Consider the following 20,920-nt stretch of genomic DNA (forward strand, 5'->3'; position numbering starts at 1 on the left):
ACAAAACTAGAGGAGTCCTGTCTGAGTATGAAGAAATGGATGTGTCTATATAATGATTGAAAGGCCTTCTTTTTTCATCCTTCTCTTGGCATTTATTAAAAAACTAGCATTTTTTTTTCTGGTTCAGGCTTGGAGAAGCATTAGTTTGGCTGGTACCCTCATGCTTTAACTCAGAGCTGCTCACTCCGTGCTGTGACTGCTGCAGTCCTGGTGTTGGGGTGGGCAGGACAACCCAAGCAGAAATTATTTTATTGCTGTGCCTGTTCCACTGCACTGCCCACTCATAAACCCCTGAGTTTGCTTTGCTTTAACTGACCTTGCTGTTTTCTGGATTTTATCACCATATCAGATCAGTGCTGTGTGAATTTTCCCCGCTTTTAATAACAAAACTGAGAAAAGCTCTGGTTATTTCTGGCTGTTTTACATAAATGTGATGGCTCAGCTTGCAGGGGTTGTCTTGCAGGGAGGCAGATCCAGGCTTGGCTGGGCTGGGCAGGGCTGAGCAGGTGAATTATTCACTTCCCTTTGGCAGCCAGGCTTGTCCTGCTGAGGGGTGTGAGCAGAGTGGCCAGTGTGTGTGTGGCCAGTGGTGGCCAGGGTGGCTCTGCTTTGCCTGGCATCAGCAGCTCTGCCTGGACTGGGACATTTCTCACCTGGGACGTGCCCTGGGGGGCTGCACTGGATTTTTCCTGCTGGGTCCTGTCGAGCCCAGAGCACAGGCTCAGGTTTTCCAGGTGGTTTCACTCACTCTTTAAAGCCCAGACCAGGTAAGCCTGCTCTGGAATGCAGCCCGGGAAGGGCAGCAAGGCTCAGCAAAGCTGGAGGGAGAGCTTTGCCCAGGAAGCTCCTGCCTGCCTGCACACAGCCCATGCTAAGTGATAATTTACAGAAATGTCATTTCATTCATGACTTCATCCTGTGGCTGCACGTTTAGAGCTGGGAACGATCTTCCTGCACTGAGAGCCTGCTCCAGTCCCACCTTCAGCATTTCTTGACGAGGCAGAAGCCAAGGCAGCTGCTCCAGGTAAAGTTTCTTCCTCAACAGCTCCCTGGGGCTGGCAGTGCCTGCAGAGCTGCAGCATCCCCGGCCCAAATGGCTGTGTGGAATTGTTCTGGGAAGTGTAAGGAATTCTATGGACACGTGAAACAGGGAATTCAAGGGAGTCAGGGAGAATCGTGGTGATGCCCTGAGCAGAGCCTGAATTAACACAGGGACTGAGCAGTGAGGCCCCAGTCCCTGCTGGTACCCAACCCTGCACTGTTCACTGTGCATCACTTCAGAAGTGTCACCTGTGCACGTCCTCCCCTGCAGCAGCTGGCTGCTCCCTCCCTTCCAGCCCTGCAAATTCAAGTTATGGAGACATAGCTGAGCCAAAGGAAGCCCCAGGGCTTCCCCTTGCAAGGGAAGAAATGGCACTCATGAAGGACATGAGATTAATTCCTGAATTAGGGTAAATTCCTCGTGGTTTGAGGGTGATGAGGAAGGTCTTGAGCTCTGTTCAGTTTGTTTCTGGTTTCCTTGCTTTTCTTCTCCTTGCTGTAATGAATGAAACCTTACAGAGTGGGCACTAGCCAGGTATGACTTTAGGCTTTCCAGGCTGCTGTCTAGGGATCCTAATTTTTGCCTGTTATGCATTACCTTCCACAACTGTGTTGTTCCCAGGATTTGATTTTGATTCTGTTCCATCTCATCTGAGATGAATGGGTTTAATCAGAATCTCTTAAAGCCACTTCATTCGATGGCAGCCCTTTATAAGCTGCTAAGAAACATGGCACAGTCTTGCCCTGGCAAGGCAAGAGGCAAATGAAGAGAAGAATTTTAGCTTCTAACTGGATTCTAACTATGGAGCTCTGAGGGTTTATAAGATTTTCCAGTGATTGCCTCATTTGGCCTCTGTAAATGGGAGCTGGGCAAGAAAATCCAATCTGTCTGCTCTGAAATGTGCTTATTGATCTCAGCAGTTGTTCTGTAATTGTGCTCACAAATCAGCTAATTGAGGTCCTTAATGAAAGGTGACTTAAGCAGCAGTAAATTTTGTGTTTGCCTCCCCAGTGGACAGCAGCTGACCAAAGCTGGTTTTCCTTGTTAAACAAATGCTGTTCTTCGGGCGTGTTAGAGCAAGTGAATGTATTGATGAATTAATGATGTTTATCGGGGGCTGCTCTCCCTGTGCCTGCCCTGGAGAAGGGGCTCACAGCCGATGGGAAGGTGCCAGGCTCTGCCAGCTCTCACATCTGGAGCACAGCTGTGTGCCAGGAGAGCCCCGGGGAGGGTTTGGGCACAGCTGAGAGCTCTCCCTGTGCTTTGTTTGCTGAGCTTTGGGCTCTCAGGGCGTGCCTGCCCCGGCACAGCTCTGTGCTCCAGCCTGGCACGGGCAGCTCACAAATCCTTTGGGGCCGTTTCAGAAGGAATTCAGCAGCTCTTCATTCTCCAGTTCACTGGTGTGCTTTCCTGCCTTCATTTTTGAAATTTTCACTGAGAGGAGAGGACTCTGAAGTTCATCCAGGGGTTCAAAAAATTAACATTTCTCCTCTGAACTTTCAGAATCAGCTAAAGGCTTTTAGCTGATTATCTCAAGTCTCTTCTCTCTAATGACTTTCCAGTTTATTGATGTTGCACAAAAATCTGTGGATAACCGTCTCTATTAGATATAATTATCAATGACTATTGAGCCCGGGAAATTATTCTCTTAATTTTGTCTTTAGTCTTCTGCTTCCTGTCAGAGATGTGAAATGGAAGCCTGCAATTCTCTCATTATTTACTGCACCTTGTTGATTTCCCAATTTTTAACGATGAGCTTGTGCTTAAGTATGAGCTTTATGAGAGGGAAGTGAAAAGTCTCCATTAAAGTGTGGCTGTGGTTTGAAGGCAAAAATGTCATTGACTAAGGGGAACCCTGATTTTGGATTGAAAATTCACCACCGATTAAGCAGTTTTGTTTCTCTTGATTAGATTTGGAGATTGTCTCACAAGGATGAGTTCTTGTTCAAGTGCACAGATAGGACTGAGCACATCCCACACTTGGCTGCTCTGGATCCTTTTAAACAATTCTCAGCTCTTCAGGTGGGGATAAAAAAACCAATTAATATGTGATACAGAACCATGGATATGTGATACAGAACCATGGATTTGTGATACAGAAACCATTGATATGTGATAAAGAACCATTGATAAATGATAAAGGAACCATGGATTTGTGATAAAGAAATCACTGATATGTGATAAAGAATCACTGATAAATGATAAAGAAACCATGGATTTGTGATAAAGAAACCACTGATAACTGATAAAGAGCCATGGATTTGTGAGGACATGGAAATTCCCCATTTTGGAGCTCTGAGGCTGCCAGTGTCTCACAGCCTCTGCTGCAGAGCTTTTGCTGCTGTGTCTTGTCTTTCTAACAGAGCAGGAGGAATCTTTCCTGCGGCTTTTTAAGGTCCCCAAAATAGTTTTAAGACATTTTATTTTTCAGAGAGGGTCAGTGCTTTGTGAAGCTCTCATGGTACAGTGTTACTGGGGCAGCCACCCACTGTCTGCACCAGATTGGAGCTGGGTATTCTGTCCTGGAAATTTGCGATCTTCTCCCTAAGCAGTCGTTACTTACAGTTTAATTCTTTCATTTCTTAGGATCAAAGAATAAAATGGGTTGTAAGGGATCTCTGTCTTTGGTTTTTATTCTAGTCTGAGCAGAGCAGGTTGTTTCTTTTATCCCCAGCAGAGCACATTGCTGCATTCTCGTGTTCCCAAACACAAAATATTCACTTAGCTCAGAAATCAGGTCTGGATCTCCGTGCTGCATTTCCTTCCTTGCCTGTCCCTGGTGCTCCTGCTCTTTCCCCAGGGCAGTGGCACAGGGACAGCCCAGTGCCTCCCTTTGATGTTCCCATTGTCACCGTTCCAGGCTGGCAGCAAAATCCATCCCCGTTCCCCCAGACACTCCTGAAAACCAGGGAACTGAACTGCAGCAAAGTGATTTCTGTTTGGAATACATCACCCAGTTAGCAGATGTGGGGAAGGTAAAATGATTAAATGGTTTCTTGTAAAGAAACCTCTCTAATTAGAAACTTTAAAACATTTCCAATATATGTTCACTAATTTGATCGAATTTGTAGGCATGACTTCTTCTAATCACGCCCTGCATTCCTAAGAGAGAGGACATAGATTTTTTTTTGGCGTCGCAGTTCTTTCCATGGCTGATTATAACTGCAATATTCTGTGTAGGTGTTTAGAGCAGAGGACTGGGAGTTCCAGCATTGCAGTATTTCAGGACACGTTCTGCTTGAACAGTGCAGCTGGAACTCTGTGTGGAGAGTTAATGACGATTTTTGCTCTATTAAAACAACATGTATTATTTTGTAGATATATGTTTTTTAATTTTTATAGACATATTGGTGTTCATATTGGAGATCTGACTGCTCTTAGGACTAAGCAACCAACGTTTGGTGTCACTGCGGGTCCTTTCACCCTCTTCCTTTGGTTCCAACTCACCCTGGAGAACAATGGCAGCAGTGTCCTGTTTGTGCAGGCACAGCATCATCACTGGAGTGTTAATGTGCTGCTCGTTGTGTTCAAGCCACATCTCCTGTCATTTCAGTTCTTTTCTTGGTAAAGGAAAACAAACTTTTCACAGCTTTCCCCCCCCCCCCCCCCCCCCCATTTCAGCATATCATTTTTTAGCTAAAACTTGTTGCCAGATTCTATTTTGATGCCGAGGTTTATTTTTAAACTGGGGATCAGTACATTCAGGAATCACAGTTTCGTGAAGATGATGCTGATAAGGTTGCTGAGCAGTTTACCCACAGGAGATCTCCATGTGGTGTTTATCCTGCTGCTGTCTGGCAGCAGTGACAGCCCTGCCGAGACAGAGCTGCAGCTTTACAGAGCAGGGGAGCCAGGGGGGCTGTGCCAGGGGGGTCTGGGGGTTCAGAGCAGGGGGAGCCAGGGGGGCTGTGCCAGGGGGGTCTGGGGGGTTCAGAGCCACGACAAGCTTCGATTTGTGCTGCACCTTAAAGGCTGTGAGAGGCAGAACTCCTTAAAACTCTGCCCCCAAATCCTGGAGGGGCTGGGAGAGGGCACAGAGCAGAGCAGGAGCACAGGGGACACCTGGAACCGACTGGCCCGGGGTGGGAACACAGCCCCAGCATCTGCCATGGGCTGATCCAGGCTGTGCTGGAAAAAAGTAAAACTCCAGAACATTTATAGTACATCAGTAATATCATTGTGTGTGGAAACACGGCAGCAGAAGTATTAAAAAAAAAAATCCTAATTCTCCTAAAAACTGGTTTACCATCAAAAAAAAAACCAAAATCAAAGGAGCTGCCCAATCGAGGGAGCACTCGGGGGGTCCTGGCGTGTGCCTGCCCTTGTGATTGCAGCTGGGCAGGACCCCGGGCCACTCTGCCGGGTTTTGTGGCAGGTGAGGGATGTGCTGAGCTTCCAGCCCGCTGATGTTTTTATTTAAAGCACCCGGGAGCCGCTGACATTCTCAATTACACTTTGTTTGCACACACTCTCTGCAATTGAAATGCAGTTTGCAACCGGTGCACCTAAGGTCTGCTCTGGGACATGCCAAAATCTCACTGCCAAAGCCAGGAAAGTATGTGGCATTTGCAGTGCTAATAGAGGAGGACCAGGGGAAAAAAAAAAAAGCCTAAACTTTCTTCATCCCCTTTAAGCAGTGACTCAGTCACCAGCCCTTCCCACAGTTCTTCACTGATGTTCTAATTGCAGACCAATACCAGCCTAGGCTGCCTAAAAATAAACTCCCATTTCCATTTAATTAGTTGGACTGTCTGCCTCATTGCTGTGAAAATTATATAGAAGAAAATATTTACTTACAGGGTTTTCCTGAGTATGATCTCTCAGCTATCCCAAACAGGGAGGTAATAAATCTACAGAGCAATATATTAAACTACAGCAGGCAATGTGAGAGTGAGCTTGGGCTGGAGAGCTGGGGGAGCTCAGAGCCTGCCTGACCTGGGAGCAGCCTGGGGCACAGCCCTGCCTCTCTCCCTCCTCCCTGGGCGAGGCCCCATCCATGGATCCATCAGTCCATGGATCCATCAGTCCATGGATCCATCAGTCCATGGATCCATCCATCCTTGGATCCATCCTTGGATCTATCCATCCATCCTTGGATCCATCTTTGGATCCATCCCTCCATCCATGGATCCCTCCCTGCTGCGATCCCTGCCCCTCTCAGCCCTGTGTGGCAGTGGCAGTGTGACAGTGGCAGGACAGTGACAGTGTGGCAGTGACAGGGCAGTGGCAGTGTGACAGTGGCAGTGTGACAGTGGCAGTGGCAGTGACAGTGGCAGTGTGACAGTGGCAGTGTGACAGTGGCAGTGTGACAGTGGCAGTGTGGCAGTGGCAGTGTGACAGTGACAGTGGCAGTGTGACAGTGGCAGTGTGGCAGTGGCAGTGTGACAGTGGCAGAGTGACAGTGACAGTGGCAGTGGCAGGAATGCCAAAGGCAGGGCTCTGTCCTCCCGGAGCTTTGGGAAGGAATCTCTTTGATCTGGGGCGGATTTCCCTGTGCTATTTTTAGATGCAGCGAGGGTAAGGAGCGATGTCGGTTCAATGCAGACAGAAAGCAGCTGCAGATGCAAATTTTCTCCAGGGGCAGAAGAGACGAGCAGAAGGAGGAAAACAAGGCAGCGATTCCAAACCTTCTGCTCAGACAGAGCAGCCCCTGAGGCGAGGGAAGGATGTTCCCCAAACACAGAATTCACTGGTAGCTGCGGATTCTCCGTGGCTTTTGTGTAACTCAGCTCTCTGCTCCAGCAGAGGCAGGACCTGCAGTTAAACTCGTCTTCGTAGCACGGTGGATATGTTTATAAGGGATTGCTAAATTTAAAATTGAAAAATTTAAAAATAATTGCAGCATCTCTCGCTTTCCCTGCTTAAAACACACACGTGGAGGTCTCAGATTGCTCAGTTTGGATCACACCAACTCCTGCTTTTCGTTTCATCTTCCAAACTGGGGCAAAGCAAGGAGCAGATACACAACCCAAACCTTTCTTCCCCAGGGCAGGAGTGTGTGTGTGCAGATTTGCACTCGGGCTGCTGGAGAACAAGGGTGAGAACATGTTTACAGGGAAGGAGCGCTTCCGAACGGTGTTTCCTCCTCCCCTCCTCCTCCTCCTCCTCCTCCTCCTCCTCCCGTTGCTGGGGAAACCAGCCCAGGGCTGGATCCAGCATCGCTCCGAGTCTGCCTGCACCGAGCCAAGGCACATCCAGCACCCCAGGGCCCTGCTCCGGGACACAGCTGGACACAGCTGGACACAGCTGGACACAGGGATACAGCTCCTGGTCACAGCTGGCCCCAAGCGCTCTCTGGAGCCTGGGAAAGGCTGGCCCGGGTTCCAGTGCCCGGGGAAGGAGGGGGGGACACTGCTGCCGGGAGCCAGGGGGTCCCAGCCCAGCAGGAGAATCCCCAAGTTACAAAGAGAGCTGGGGCTGATGGAGAAAACCCCGATCTCACTGGGGCTTGCTGCCTTCCTGCTTGTCCATGAATCATTCACAGGGACTAAGGAGTCCCTGCTCCCTCAGCCCCGTTTGCATCCTTTGGAGTGGGGCTCAGTTCTGCCCAGTGTGAGCTCTGGAACCTGTGATGGGCAAATATTTGTTTCTTTTTTGTTGTTATGTCCGTGGTGCTGTAGTTAGAGGATGCTTTTCCACATGCAGTGTTCTGATAGCACAAATCCAGGCACTAAGACACCTAAGCTTATAAATCCCAAACTGTGAGGTCAGACAAATACTCTAAAAAGTCAGAAGCTTAAAAATAAGAAAATTAGGATCTACTTATGTATTTTAATGCATTTACTACAGATGTGTTCAGTTTTCCTCCTCTGTTTGGAGAACCAGAATTTTAGCAGTGACTTCAGTGGTTTTCAGGCTTTCTTTTTATCCAGAGCCACAGTTTAGAGAGGGATGATGGGAAATGTGATGAGCCTGCAGGAGAGCAGTGAGCACAGCACGAGTGGCAGCAGAAATCAGGCTTAGCAGGGTTCCATTAGGCTGCTTTGGCTCCTGGTCTTGGCAAGCTTTGGGAACCTGAGCCCTATCTGGAAATTTTCCCTGCTCAGGCTTGTGGGCAGCCCGTGATGCACAGATGTTTCCAACATCTGCATCTGAGAGCAGAGCCCTGACGTTACAGACACTCCCAGCTGGACATTTCCAGTTTTTCAAACACAACCTCAGCCCCTTCTCCCCTGTTTTCCTTCCCAACCCCGAGGTGCCACCCACTCCTTCAGGCTGGGAACCTACGGCAGAAACAAATTCTAATTTAGAAAAATCTCCAAACTTGAGGTCTCTAGTCAGCAGAGTGCAGATATGTTTGGCCAGATGGATCAGTTAAAATCCTTTCCTCCCTGCCCCACACACCACACCTGAGGAATCTTTCCAAACCCTTTTTTAGTACCTGAAACGCCACTCCCTCAGCATCTCAGAGCAGTCTTTGCTCTCTCCAGGCGTTCTCCAGGGGCCAGGGTTAATCCCAGTGCACTGAACCATTTCCCTTTTGTTCCATTCCCCTGCTCCAAGCTCCCAGTTCCTGCAGGATCCCTGTGCCTGTGGTGGTCCCAGGGTGGCTGCCTGGCTTTGTTCTGCAGCCCAGACAGAGCTCGGGAGTGTGGGCTGTCCCCAGAGGAGAGGCAGAAGCCGGGGCTGTGGCATCGCCCCTGTCTCGGGGGTTCAGCAGCTGCAGCAGCCAGGTGAGAGCTGCTGCTCGGGGCCAGAGCAGCGTCTGCAACACACCCGGGAAAACCAAACAAAGGCTGGAGGAGAGCGTTTTAAACTCAAATCCTGCACAAGCATTTCAAGCCTAGTCACAAGCCAAGGCTGGGTTTTCACAGCAGAAGTTTGGATTTGGAGGGGGGAACTGTCTCCTGAATCCTAAACCCCATTTCCTGGGGGATTCTCCATTCTGCAAGTGGGTCGTGGCTGCTGCCTCCCTTTGGGAGACTTGACAAACCTAAATAATAACTTTTATCTCTGCTCTCTTTGATGTCAGGTGTCACAGAGTTGTTCCCTGCCATCCACTTTTCATTTCTCCTCTTCATTTCCTGCAAAACTCTGCTGAACACCGAGGATGATGAAGGATAAGACATTTCCAGGTGCCAGCAGTGCTTGTGGTGTGTCCCTGGCATGGGCCAGCCTGGGGGCCCTGGTGTCCCTGTGCAGGCACTCAAAGCTCTTTCCTGAGCTGCAGTTTCAGGGCACAAAGCCCAGATTTGCCAACCCTCTGCTATCAAAGCTGCCACAATCTCAGGGCAGAGGCTGCAGCTTCCACGAGGAGCCCTGCAAAGACCTTGCCCTAATTACAGAATAATTCCAGTGACAATTTAAATTATGGGTGAGTTTTACATAATTCTTTTGATACGTGTTGTTATGACATGTAAAATTTTATCTTTGCCAGATGCAGTGAATTATGTAAGATCTTTGTTTTGCATTTGTCAGGATAACTCCAGCCACTGCACATTTAACAAATGCACTCTCAAGGGACCTGGTTCTGCACACAACTGGGATAATACAGGTAAACTTCATGAACTTTATTAAATTTCTATGAAGTTTATGTGACAGTGTTCAAACTCCAAAGCCAAGCATGTGAGGAGTAGGAAAAGTCTCATTCTGGAATCAGCAGCACTCTGGGCTGCCAGGGAGGCCCCACTGGGATCAGCTGCTGCTTTCCCATGGGGGCTGTGTCTCCTGGTGGAGCAGCCAGCCTCATCAAATCCCTGGGCAGCAATTCAAAAATCTTTTTTCTTGATGTCCTGCAGCCTGTGGCCCCAGCCCTTGTTTACTGCATCCTGCACATCCTTGCTGTAAAGATGAAATACTCTTCCCACTTGGTCTTTGGTTTGTTCTGTTTTTTGGTTTTTTGTTTGTTTGTTTTTTTTTTTTCTGTGACACTCATTACTCCAGACATGTTTGTTTATTCTGCATGCAAGCTATTAATTAATTTGTCTCTGGAAAGCCCAGGAAGGCAGAGGAGAAACATTATCACTTTATAGATAAGGAGCAGAGGCACATCAAGATTCAGTCAGGAATGTCAATTAATTAATTTGGGGTGTTGGAGTTCAGATGCTCAGGAGCTGATAACCCCTGTGCACGTGGGGTTTCTTTGCTGGGATTTATTCATTTGGGGGTGCCATGGGCAGGGTTGCAGTGGGCAGCTGCTGCCTGTGGCCCAAAGCACTTCCAGGCCACAGAACCAGCAGGCAGAGGGAAGTGCAGGAAAGCACAGAACCCCAGAATTTGGGAATGCTCTGGCTTGGAAGGGGCTCCAAGGATGCTCTAGTGCATCTGGGCAGGGGGGAAGATAAACCCAAAGTCTTCAGGATAAACCCAAGGTCTTCAGGATAAACCCAAGGTCTTCAGGGTACATCCAAGGTCCTCTGGGTCAGGCTCAAAGGGGAGTTTTAAAGCAAGGAGCTGAAGAGGGGCAGTGAGGTGACTTTGTGGGGACTTTGTGACCTCTCTTTGCTCTGTGGCTGTTGAGGCACAGCTCAGCTTGGAGCCTGTCACCTCCAGCACAGTGCACGAATCACACAGTCACAGAATCATCCTGGCTGCAAAAGACCTCCAAGACCAATCCCAGCCCTCGAGCTGACACCCCTGTGCTCACCACTGAACCTTCCCCAGGTGCCACAGCCACTCCTTGGAGCCTTCCAGGGATGGAGATTTCACCATTTCCCTGGGCATCAAAGCATTCAAAAGCTGCCTTAATTTCCATGAAGAAACCATTCCTAAAATCCAATCTAAACCTTTCCTGGTGCAACTTGAGGCCGTTTCCTCTTGTCCTGTTACTCCTTACCTGGGAGAAGAGATTAAATTTCAGGTGCTTGTAGAAACATCCTGCAGCCAGGTCCAAAGAGCAGAAATTCTCCCTCTCTTTTTCTCTCCTTTTTTTTTTTCCCCTTTTCTCTCATTTTCTCTCCTTTTTTTCCTCTCCTTTTTTCTCTCCTTTTCTCTCCTCTCCCTTGGGCTGCAGGAGAGCCCAGCTGAGCTGCCCATGCTGAGCTCTCCATTCTCCCTGCCTTGCTGCAGGTTTGAGTTTGCCAGCTCCCAGCCCATAAATGAGAGACCCGAGAATGGCTGTGGAAACTTTGCCTTGCCAAATTCCAAGAGTATTTATATAATTTAATCGATAAATTGCATTGATTTATTTGTACTAAGTAACTCCTTGAGGTCTGATAATAGGTAAGGGTGTGCATGGTGCTGTACAAACACATCATAAATAAATGCAGCTTGCAAATCAATTGCAGGATATTAATGATTAATCTTCTCATAGTAAAATAATGTGATGTCTTTCCATTATGGATTTTTTTTAAAAAAAATCTGACCTGAGAGGTTTCAGAGTCATTTATTTGAGGCAGGCTGCCCTTTAAGCCAGATCTTACACTTTTTAAAAGGTCACAGGGTTTAAATACCAAGGCTCCTTACCGAGCAGCCCCTCCATCAGAGCAACCAGGTCCTGCTCAGTGAGGGCTGGGGATTTCACTCTCCCACCTCTTGTGCTGAGCACGCACAGAGCTGTGCAGGTTCCCCAAAGCCTGCAGCATTAACTCAGTGAAGAACAGCACATTTTCCTGCCTGGGCCATTTCCTGACACCAGGCAGAGCAGGGAACAGAATATTGTGGTGCTTTACTGCACTGCACTTCGTGCTGGCCTCATGCAGGCAGGAGAGGAATCCCTGAGAAATCTCTGGGCAGAGCAAGGTGCAATTCCAGGGTGCTGAGCCCAGTGAGGCTCTGTGGAGGCAGAGGAGCCAGAGCAGACTGTGCCCATCAGATCCAGCCCAGCCCCGGGGCTCCCCAGCTGTGCCAGCTGTGCCCAGCTGTGCTGCCTCCCCACCCATTCATCCCCTGCTGCATTATTATTATAGAGCAAGGAGAAAATGCTTCTTCTACAATTATTTGTTCTAATTCATTTATTTCTTCATCAGGTTTTCCAGAGAGACAAATCTCCCTGTTTATCTTCCCCAGTGCCCCTTGGCAAGGCAGTGCAGCAAGGCAGGGCCAGCTGTGTCCAGGTGTGTCCAGGTGTGTCCAGGTGTGTCCAGCTGTGTCCAGGTGTGTCCCTGCCCTCTGCAGCTCCAGGTGGATTCACACTGGAGTTTTAAAAGGACCAAGGGGTGTCAAGGTAATTCAGGTGCAATTGTCTCCCATGGCTGCAGTGCTTTGCCTTCCCTGTTTCCCCCTGCTCTCTCTGTCGTGCTCTCTGCAGAGCAGCCACAGCAGCAGCAGAGGTTTGTGATGCTCCCAGGCTGGGCTGGGGGCAGGAGAGGAGCAGAGCTGCCAGGAGCAGCCACAGCCCTGACTGCCCAAGCTGCCACAGCTATGGCACCATGAGATCTGCTCATTGAAACTGCCTGGAAAATCTCATTGTGTTATCTGATGGAAAAACTTTGTGCTTGAGGGAAAATAATTTCACCAGCTCTGTGGCAGGTGGGTTCTCACGTGGAGCCACCACTTCCAAAGGCAGTAATTGTTCTTTTAAATTACAACAGGAAAATAAAAAAAACACTCCACACCTTTAAACAACAATGAAAGTTCTGCTTCTGTTTAACAAGAAAAGCAGTTTAATTTTTAAAGATCACTCTATATTATTAACTTGCTTAATTATCAGAAGGGATGGTTGGATGAGCAGACAATTAAAACAAGGAGAAGCTCAGAAGGAAAAGTTCATCAGTGTATTAGAGAGACAATGGGGGAAAGCAAAACTATTTCAAGTACCATTTGAAGGAAACCATTTGGGAAGAAAACAGGATTAATTAAGTTTTGAACCAGTTGATTTTGTTATCTAAAAATATTTCCCAGATTAACACTGTTACATTTATGCATGAGGTAATGTCTGAGGCTCTTCAGCACCAAGGGAAATGTGGGTGCAGATAAAGCAGCAGGGAAGTCAGAGCCAGCAGAGCCTGTGCTGTGTTCTGGGGCTGAGACAGCACAGCTGGGCCTGCTGTGCTCCCCTGTCCTGTCCTGGGCACCTGGGCAGGTGTGCTCATCCCCTGAACTCACCTGAGCCATTGCTGCTTTCCATGCAGAACGTGCCCCACTCCCAATCCTGTTTCTCTTTGTCTTCCCTCTCTTGGCCTTGTCCCTTTTGTCACCAGGGAAGTGAAACTCTGACCCCATGGATGGCCCTGGTGGCCCTGTCCCCTGTCCCCTGTGAGCACAGCAGGGCTGGGGAACCCCTGGGACACGTCCTGCCCCTCAGCTGGTGAATTTAGGTGACTCACACCAAACATACCTGGGGAAAAAAATCAGGCCCACGAGTGCCTGAGAGTAATTTTCCATACGTGGTATTTAAGACTCTTAAATTTCAAGTCATTAATAATGATCTTTGAAGGGAACCCTATAAGTTGTCTTCTAATTTCTGATGAGATGGAATCATTTATTACATCAATTTTTCTGATTAATGTAAAATGTGTTTCAGATTTGGGTTTTCCTTTAATATTTAAACTTCCCCTTGAAAGGAGCTGCAGAATGTGACTGAGTGCCCCCAGACTGGTGTGGTGTGTCCTCAAAGCAGGGCTGGTCAGCAATAAAAGCACGGGACAGCAGCAAGCCCAGCTCCTTCCAGGAGCTGCTATCCAAGAGGCATGAACGGCTCACTCATGCCAGGGGAGGGAGTGTCTTCAAAATTTACTTTTTGTTGTCAAGAACATGGCCCCAAAAATTGCTGAAAAAAGGCCAAAGCTGGAGTTACTCAGGATAAATTGCATGGCAGATCTTTTCAGAAATGAATTTATTTTAAACAGGCTTTCTATTTTATTTACATGTCATTTTTGCAGAGCCAAAGCCAGACAAAACCACGGGGGATTTTTGTCTTGGTCTTGCATCAAGGAGGGAGCTGAGCTGCAGCTTTCAGAGCAGCCATTCCCTGAGCTGGTAAAATGCATCACACTCTGTGTCCCCACCCACCACGCTGCAAAACTGGAACACCCATCCCTGCTGCCCTTGGGCTGGCCCTCAAGGTGTCCCTCTGGTTCGGGAGGGCAGGGACAGGACAAGTTTAATCCAGAGGGGTCCCTGTCCCAGGGAAAGCTGAGCCATGGTTGGCACTGCTGGTGCAGCAGAGCCCCTGTGACACCTGAGATAAAAACCAGAGCCCAGACAGGAGGGAGTTGGTTTAACAGAGAATTCTTTATTAGAACATTGGAGCTGTTACGTACAGATTCTGTCCTGCAAAAGTGTCCTGCTCAAGGACATGTCGGGGGACACTGACAGCCATGGAGCTGGCCCTGCTCTCCACAGAGACTCAAACACAGCAGAGCTCTGCCAGGCCTGGGTACCACAGCATCCCTGAGCTTGTTCCAGCGCCTGCATCCCAGGGGAGAGGGGCTGGGCACCGCGGGAGGGGCACTGCCCTTCCCTGGGCTCACCTGGGGACACTCCCCAGGCAGGGAATTGGCTGAGCAAGAGCGACAGAGACACAACCATGCCATGAGGTAAAGGAACAAAAACCAGGAAAAGAACAAACAAAGAGTTCTGTCATTCACAGAACAGCTCTTCCCCCTCTGGCTCCCAGACCGGGCCAAGCAGCAGGGCCTGAGCCCCTGCCAGGAGCCCTGGGCAGCTCTCAGGTGATGCCCTGGGCAGCTCCAGGGCTGTCCTGCTGCTTGGGGCTGGCACCGGGGCTGGCACCGGGGCTGGCACTGTCTGCACGGCCCCCGGGGCTCTGCAGGTGCAGCCCAGGTGTGCCAGAGCAGGTGAAATGCCCGCCCTGGGCAATGCCAAGGGCCCGGAGCTGCCCTGCAGGGGCTCACAGGAGCTCTGGGCTGGGGTCACAGCAGCCCCTGGGCTTTTCCAGGTGTGCCTCCTCCTGCACCCATGGCACAGCACGGCAGCTCCACCAGGGCCTCCAGGTTTGACAGACAAGCGTCCTAACAGACATTTCCCCACATCCAGCAGCTTTCCTCATGGAAGGCATTATCCAGAAGGAAAGCTGTGTAACTTTGTGATTTATGGGTGCTGAAATCAATATCCTGGAGTCTGATTCCTCAGTCTGGTCCTCTGATGGAGCCACGTTCTTAACTCTGCTGGCTGGGGCAGAATATTGCCTTCACTCACTGTCTCTAAAGTCACATTTAAACTTTCTTTATTAAATCCTAATTATGGCTCCAGAGACTACATGTAAAACCCTGGGCATGATTCCCACAGAGTACATAACCTTTTCTCTGCTATCAGCACTCCAGCAGGATTATCTCCCTTCCAGTCCTCAGTAATCTGAAGGAAAAAATCTCTTTGGAGCAGGTTTGTCAGAAATGTAATTGTCAGGAACATTTATCACCACAACTCTGTGCCCATCTCCACCCAGAGCAGCCTTCGTGGATCAGAGTTTGGAACAAGAGATCTGGCAGGGAATGCTCAGAGCTCACAGCTCAACCAACATCAGCACAAAGGATGGGTCAGACTCGGAGCTCAGAAGGGATTTGGGAGCCAGGAATTCCCTTCTGCTGCGGGGCTGGAGGTGCTGGGGGTGGAGAATAAAAACCAGGAGCAGAAGCCATGGAGCAAAGCAGAGAGCTGCAGTTATCTCCAGGGCAGGGAACACAGCACTGAACCAGCTTTGCTACAAATACACCCATTTTAAACTCAGGCTTTTTGTTCCCAAGGCACTCGGACTCCTTTTCTGGAACAGGCACCGCACTGGATGTTTGGGGATGGGAGGGGGAAGGAAAACGTTCCCCAAGGACATGGAGCTGAAGGGAGGAGATGGCCCAGCCCCAGGGAGCTCTCAGAGCCTCTGGAGCCATCAGAGCACACCTTGTCAAGGTTTTTCAGGGTTTCTGTGGCCCTGGCTGTGCTCTGGCTCCCCTCACCCCATGGGAAGGGCCAGCCAGGAAAGAACAAACCTGCAGGTGTGAAACCATCTCCTGCCTCCCCTCTCAGCCCTGACAGTGCCCAAAAGCAAAGCAGGTTTGAGTTTCTGGATGTAGGTGTTACAGGGAATGACCATCACACAGAAAGATTTTGAACATTAATTACAGCATCTTTTGTAACTTTATAATTTAATTGCCAACCCTTTTCCCTTCAAATTAACCATGATGTACAGCATATAATCAAACAAGCTTTTTTTAAAAAGTACATCTTAATATAAATAGTTTATTCAGTGCATGGTTGTGTATACAACAAATAATAAACAACTTTTTCTTTGTAGCAGGCAGAAAGCTGCCTGTACAGAACTAATTCAGTTTTGGAGCACAGAATCCAACGATGATTAATGCACAAAATCTTACACATCATGCAACTCTATGCCAATATTCCAACTTTCTCCCATGCAACAGACATGATGACCTAAATGGAAACCTAACTACATTTTTAAACAATTGTTTCCAATAGCAGGAATAAGTATAAGTTGTTTAGGGGTAACCTGTCCTAACGCTTCCTCCTACACAATATTCACGTGCCCGTTACAGTGAAAGGACTTTTACAAATAAGACGTTTCTTATAAAAAATTAAGTCACCTTAATTCCACAGTTTCTGTCTTTAGAAAAGAAGCCACAACGATAGTTTAACATGACACACAAAATGGAATTAAGAGAAATCTACACTGGAGGATAATTTCATCCCTTTCTGTTAACTTCCACCTGGGATAACAAAACAGCTCAATTCCTACAGACTGGGGTTAGCACAAGAACTTTACCAGAAACTACAAATCTATAAAAATTTATATTTCATTGTGTTTAAAACCACAAGAACACGGTTTGCTTGAGCCTGAGACACCAACTCTCAGTTCCAACCCTGAATTTTGAATTATTTTTTAAAGACATAGCTTTAAAGACCCATTGGAGTTCAGAAATCAAAAAATTGCACTATTCCAAATTAAAGGATACATTTTTTAAATCAAGCCTTAGATATAAAACTGTAAGCCAAGGAAACAACAGAGTTTACATACTTGGTTTTTGTTTGCCCCTATAAAACATACAAGCATTAAAATTTCCTTTGAAGAGCAAAAGTGGTCTTTTTCTGAGTTGGAAAGCAAATTCTTATCAGCAGTGAATGCTGTGAAATGTTTTTGTTTTGTTTTCCACAAAGCATAGGAGAGAGAGAGACAGAGAGAAAGAAGAAGTGAGAGAGAGAAAGAGCTGGACATTTCTTCTGGCAGCTGGTTTGGCTGTTTCCAGCTGCCTTGTGGGATGACAAACACATTCTGCAGGCCTGGGGTTATCCTGGATTTCTCTTGGGTTATCCTGGGTTATCCTGGATTTATCTTGGGTTATCCTGGGGTTATCCTGGTTTATCCTGGATTTATCTTGGGTTATCCTGGTTATTCCTGGTTTCTCCTGGGTTATTCCTGGTTTCTCCTGGGTTATTCTGGGTTTCTCCTGGGTTATCCTGGGTTTCTCTTGGGTTTCTCCTGGGTTATCCTTGGGCACAGCAGATGTGATGGTGACAAAGGGGGCTGTGGAGCTGTGCCGTGTCCTGGGCGATCAAGGCTTGGATGAAAGAGTGGAGTGAGAACTGAACTGCATCCAGAGGTAAGGGTCTGTTCAGAGAGCACTTGGCTGGCCTGGACCTCACCTGGCTACGTGGACTCGTTCTGGCTCATGGATTTGCCCCCATTTAGCACTCCTGAAACGCTTCTGCTCTTTGTTGGGGTCCCACTTCCAGACCTGGAGAACTCTGTGAGGTCGTGGAGGGAAGGCTCTTTGTACATGGCCACTGCAAGGAGAGAGAGCAGAAATCAGCTGGGATGGGCTGGGATGGGCTGGGCTGGGGTAAAGCCCAGCTGGACCCTCTGGGATGACTCAGTCAGCCACAGGCAATGGAAGGAGACTCAAAAAGCCAGGACAAGGAGACCCCTCCCATTTCAAACACTCCCTGTGCACTCCTCAGTGCACTGACATTTGACATTTGACATTTTATATTTAACATTTGACATTTTTGACACTCCTCCCTCCCCAGTGAAAGCAGCCACTGCCCAGTGCACTCACACAGCCCTGCAGGACAGAGCCAGCCTGACCAAAATCTGCATTTCCAGAGAAGCTCTGGCAGCAGCTGTGACTGAACCTGTGTGAACTGTGCCCACAGGACAGGACACTGCTGTCACACAAACAGCTGCACACCTCACACTCGTGCACAGGAACTGATCACAACACTGAACCAGTCCAGACAATGCAGGCAATTACCTTTTAAGGGTTTTGGAAGAAAGTGTGCTGCAGGTTTATTTTTCTTCACGTGGTTTCCTTTCATTATTTCTCCTTCTTTGTTAAGACCCAGATACCAACCCCGGCCAGACTGCTGCTGTCTGTAGATCATTGAGGAATATGTCACATAGTAGTTTTCAAATACTGATTCTTTGAACTTGCATTCAGGTGTAAAATGTTCCTGTAAGAAAGCAACAGATCAATATGTGCAGGGCTGAATCCCACATCGGTTAATGAAAAAACATCCAGTATCATTGCTTTGTGAAAGTTAGATTATAGCTCTGATCCTCAGCTCTCCAGTTACAAAACACAGCCCCTAAAAGTATTAACAGCAGAGTAACACAATTTGAAACCTGTGAAATGATGCTGTGAGCAGCTCTTAGCAGAACGTCATGAGATCTTTTTGAACAAGCAGCAAGGAGTCTGAGTGCAGATGTATTGATTGCTGTTGTGACAGCAGGCACAGGACAGGGCTGGCCCAGGGACTCACAGCAGAGCCCAGGGCTGACAGCAGCACTCAGCTGCTTCCCCCAGCTGTCCTGGGGAAGGGACAGCTCCCAACAGGTCACCTATGGACGGCCACAGCCCATCCAAAATGCAAGAGGAAGGCTTTGGTGTGGCCATGCAGATGTTGACACCTCCATCCTGCCTGCCACTGCAGCCCAGAGCAGCCAGATGTGAAGGCAGCCAGCTGCAGGGGAGCTGCCCTTGTGCTCACAGCACCCTACAGAGGCAGAGAGAAAGGAATAAAAGCTGTGCTTGTATAATGATTGTAATTTCGATTTTAAAATATCACAGGAAATTAAATGTCTCAGGAGCTTGAGATATTCTTATCTAGTTTCTAAAATATTCTCATGTGAGAAAAGGGTGGCATTAGGAAAAAAAAGAAACCCACCACTCTGCATTTTCTGCACATCTTTTGCCATTTTGTCTTTATAAAAGAAAGAAAAAAAGCTCCCATTCTCTGACTGGCATTTGCTTCAACAAAGCATGTGAAGCAAGCAATTTTCTTCTTTTTTTTTTTCTTTAAGCTAATTGGTTGTTATTTAGTTAATTGACAATTGGTTTCAATTGCTGTCAAATGGGGACAGTCACTGCATTTTTGTAAGATTTCTGCATAAAAGCCTTCCCTCACTGTTCCCTGCCCAGCACCAGCCATGGTAACAAAGACTATTGCAAGGGTATCATCCAATTAGCAGCAAAATGGAAAACTACAGTGCTCCCACTGGCAGATGATGGTTTATGTACAGTAATTTGGAGCTGTTTTGGGTACAAAAGGGCCGCTTGTACACAGCAGCACAGGGTCAGGCTGCAAACAGAACCAGAACATTTCCCCTGGAGCTCAGAGCGAGCAGCAGCCCCGAGGGACAGAGGGACAGAAGGAAAGACACGGAGCCCCTCCCTCACCCCGGCTCTTCCTTGGCTCTCCTGAAGTGCTGTGCTCCTGGGAGTGTGCACCCAGCCAGCCAGCACCCCACAGCACCCCGGGGAAATCAATCCATCCTGGAAAATCCATCCTGGAGCACCCCAGGGAAATCAATCCATCCTGGAAAATCCTGCCCTGGACTGCCCAGCATCCCAGGGAAATCCTCCTGGATCACCTGGGATCCTCCTGACAAACAAAGGCACCTCTCCATAACAACTCAGTTCTCAGGACAAATGCCCTCCCTGTTTTTGGGCACTAAAGCAGAGCCCCTGGTTCCCTGGGCTGGCAGAGATTTGTGCCCCTTTCTGCACCTGCCAGCTCCAGGCTGGCCTGGCCTCCTCCTCCCTGCACCGAGGGTGCAGAGGCTCTGCCTGCTCCTGAATCCCAGCAGCTGCTCACCTGCAGGAGGGCTTTGTTCCCACCCTCCCTCCCTCCCTTCCTTTAACCCAGAGTGTTTTCCCTTCCTTCAGACTGACCCAATGCTTTCCCTGCTCGGTGCAGAGGGGAGCTCTGAGTAAGGAACGGGGCATGGGGGCATTCCCATGAAAATGGAATTTTCTGGGCTTGGCAAGTCCAAGTGAGTTCAGCCAGGGCTTCCCTGAGCACATCAGTGCAGAGCAGGAACTGCAGGCTGGCCATTGTGTCACCCTGCTGGCAAATTCTGCATTACTGCACTGAGGAAGAGTGTGCTGGAGCCAGGAGGGGGCTGGGAGCCCCATTAACACCGCTGGTTCCAGCCCACACAGCCAAGCCCATGGAGAAGTTACAAACACAAGTGTGGAATCCTAAGGCCAGGTTTTCCTGTCTCTGTCCTTTCAGCCCATCCCTGCAATGCAAACAATGCAAATGAGTTCTGGGAAGCCCAGTGCTATGGATATTGCTACACAAAACAGATGAAAACAGTTATTTCTGTGAAACAGAAATTTCCAGCATTGCCATCTCTGTGTGCCTCAGAAGTCACTGCTGATGGCACCCAAATGACAACAAACTGCACCCAAATGACAACAAACTGCACCCAAATGACAACAAACTGCAGCCACTCCAGCCCCTCACACATCCACCCTTAGCACTGAATGAATGAATGAATAAATGAATAAATACACGTGAAAAAGCAGGGCTGGATTCCCTGCAGTCGTGACTCAGCCACGATGTGAGCAGGAAGATGAAGTGTCAGGGCTGAGCTGAAACCTGAACTATTGAAAGGTTCCTTCAGGAACAAATCTGGAGCTGCACTGAATACGTGAGAAATCATTAAAAATGAATAATTTGGCATATGACAATATGGCAAAAGGACCTCGTGGCACACACTTAGAGCAGCTGTATTTGCAGGCG

General features: G+C 48.4%; 1 protein-coding gene and 1 long non-coding RNA gene across 10 annotated transcripts in view; one reads left to right on the forward strand and one right to left on the reverse strand.

Moving 5' to 3' along the window:
- LOC148222119 (uncharacterized) overlaps nucleotides 1–13,171 on the forward strand; it is a 70,952-nt gene extending 57,781 nt beyond the window's left edge. For all 5 annotated transcript variants that reach the window (XR_015806882.1, XR_015806884.1, XR_015806881.1 and 2 more), the window contains 3 exons: nucleotides 9,015–9,356; nucleotides 9,461–9,536; nucleotides 11,950–13,171. This is a non-coding gene — a long non-coding RNA (uncharacterized LOC148222119). The remainder of the gene's footprint in view (nucleotides 1–9,014; nucleotides 9,357–9,460; nucleotides 9,537–11,949) is intronic.
- A 2,825-nt stretch (nucleotides 13,172–15,996) lies between these two features.
- The window catches only part of FGF13 (fibroblast growth factor 13), a 160,965-nt gene continuing 156,041 nt past the window's right edge, over nucleotides 15,997–20,920 (reverse strand). For all 5 annotated transcript variants that reach the window (XM_088173410.1, XM_014885011.2, XM_014885009.2 and 2 more), the window contains 2 exons: nucleotides 18,145–18,343; nucleotides 15,997–17,677 (listed from right to left, as the gene is read on the reverse strand). In XM_088173410.1, the coding sequence (XP_088029536.1) occupies nucleotides 17,541–17,677; nucleotides 18,145–18,343 (336 nt within the window). In that variant the 3' untranslated portion in view covers nucleotides 15,997–17,540. The remainder of the gene's footprint in view (nucleotides 17,678–18,144; nucleotides 18,344–20,920) is intronic.

This window comes from Sturnus vulgaris, chromosome 14, assembly GCF_052056855.1.
Source record: "Sturnus vulgaris isolate bStuVul1 chromosome 14, bStuVul1.hap1, whole genome shotgun sequence".
In the NCBI taxonomy this organism is placed as follows: Eukaryota; Metazoa; Chordata; class Aves; order Passeriformes; family Sturnidae; genus Sturnus; species Sturnus vulgaris.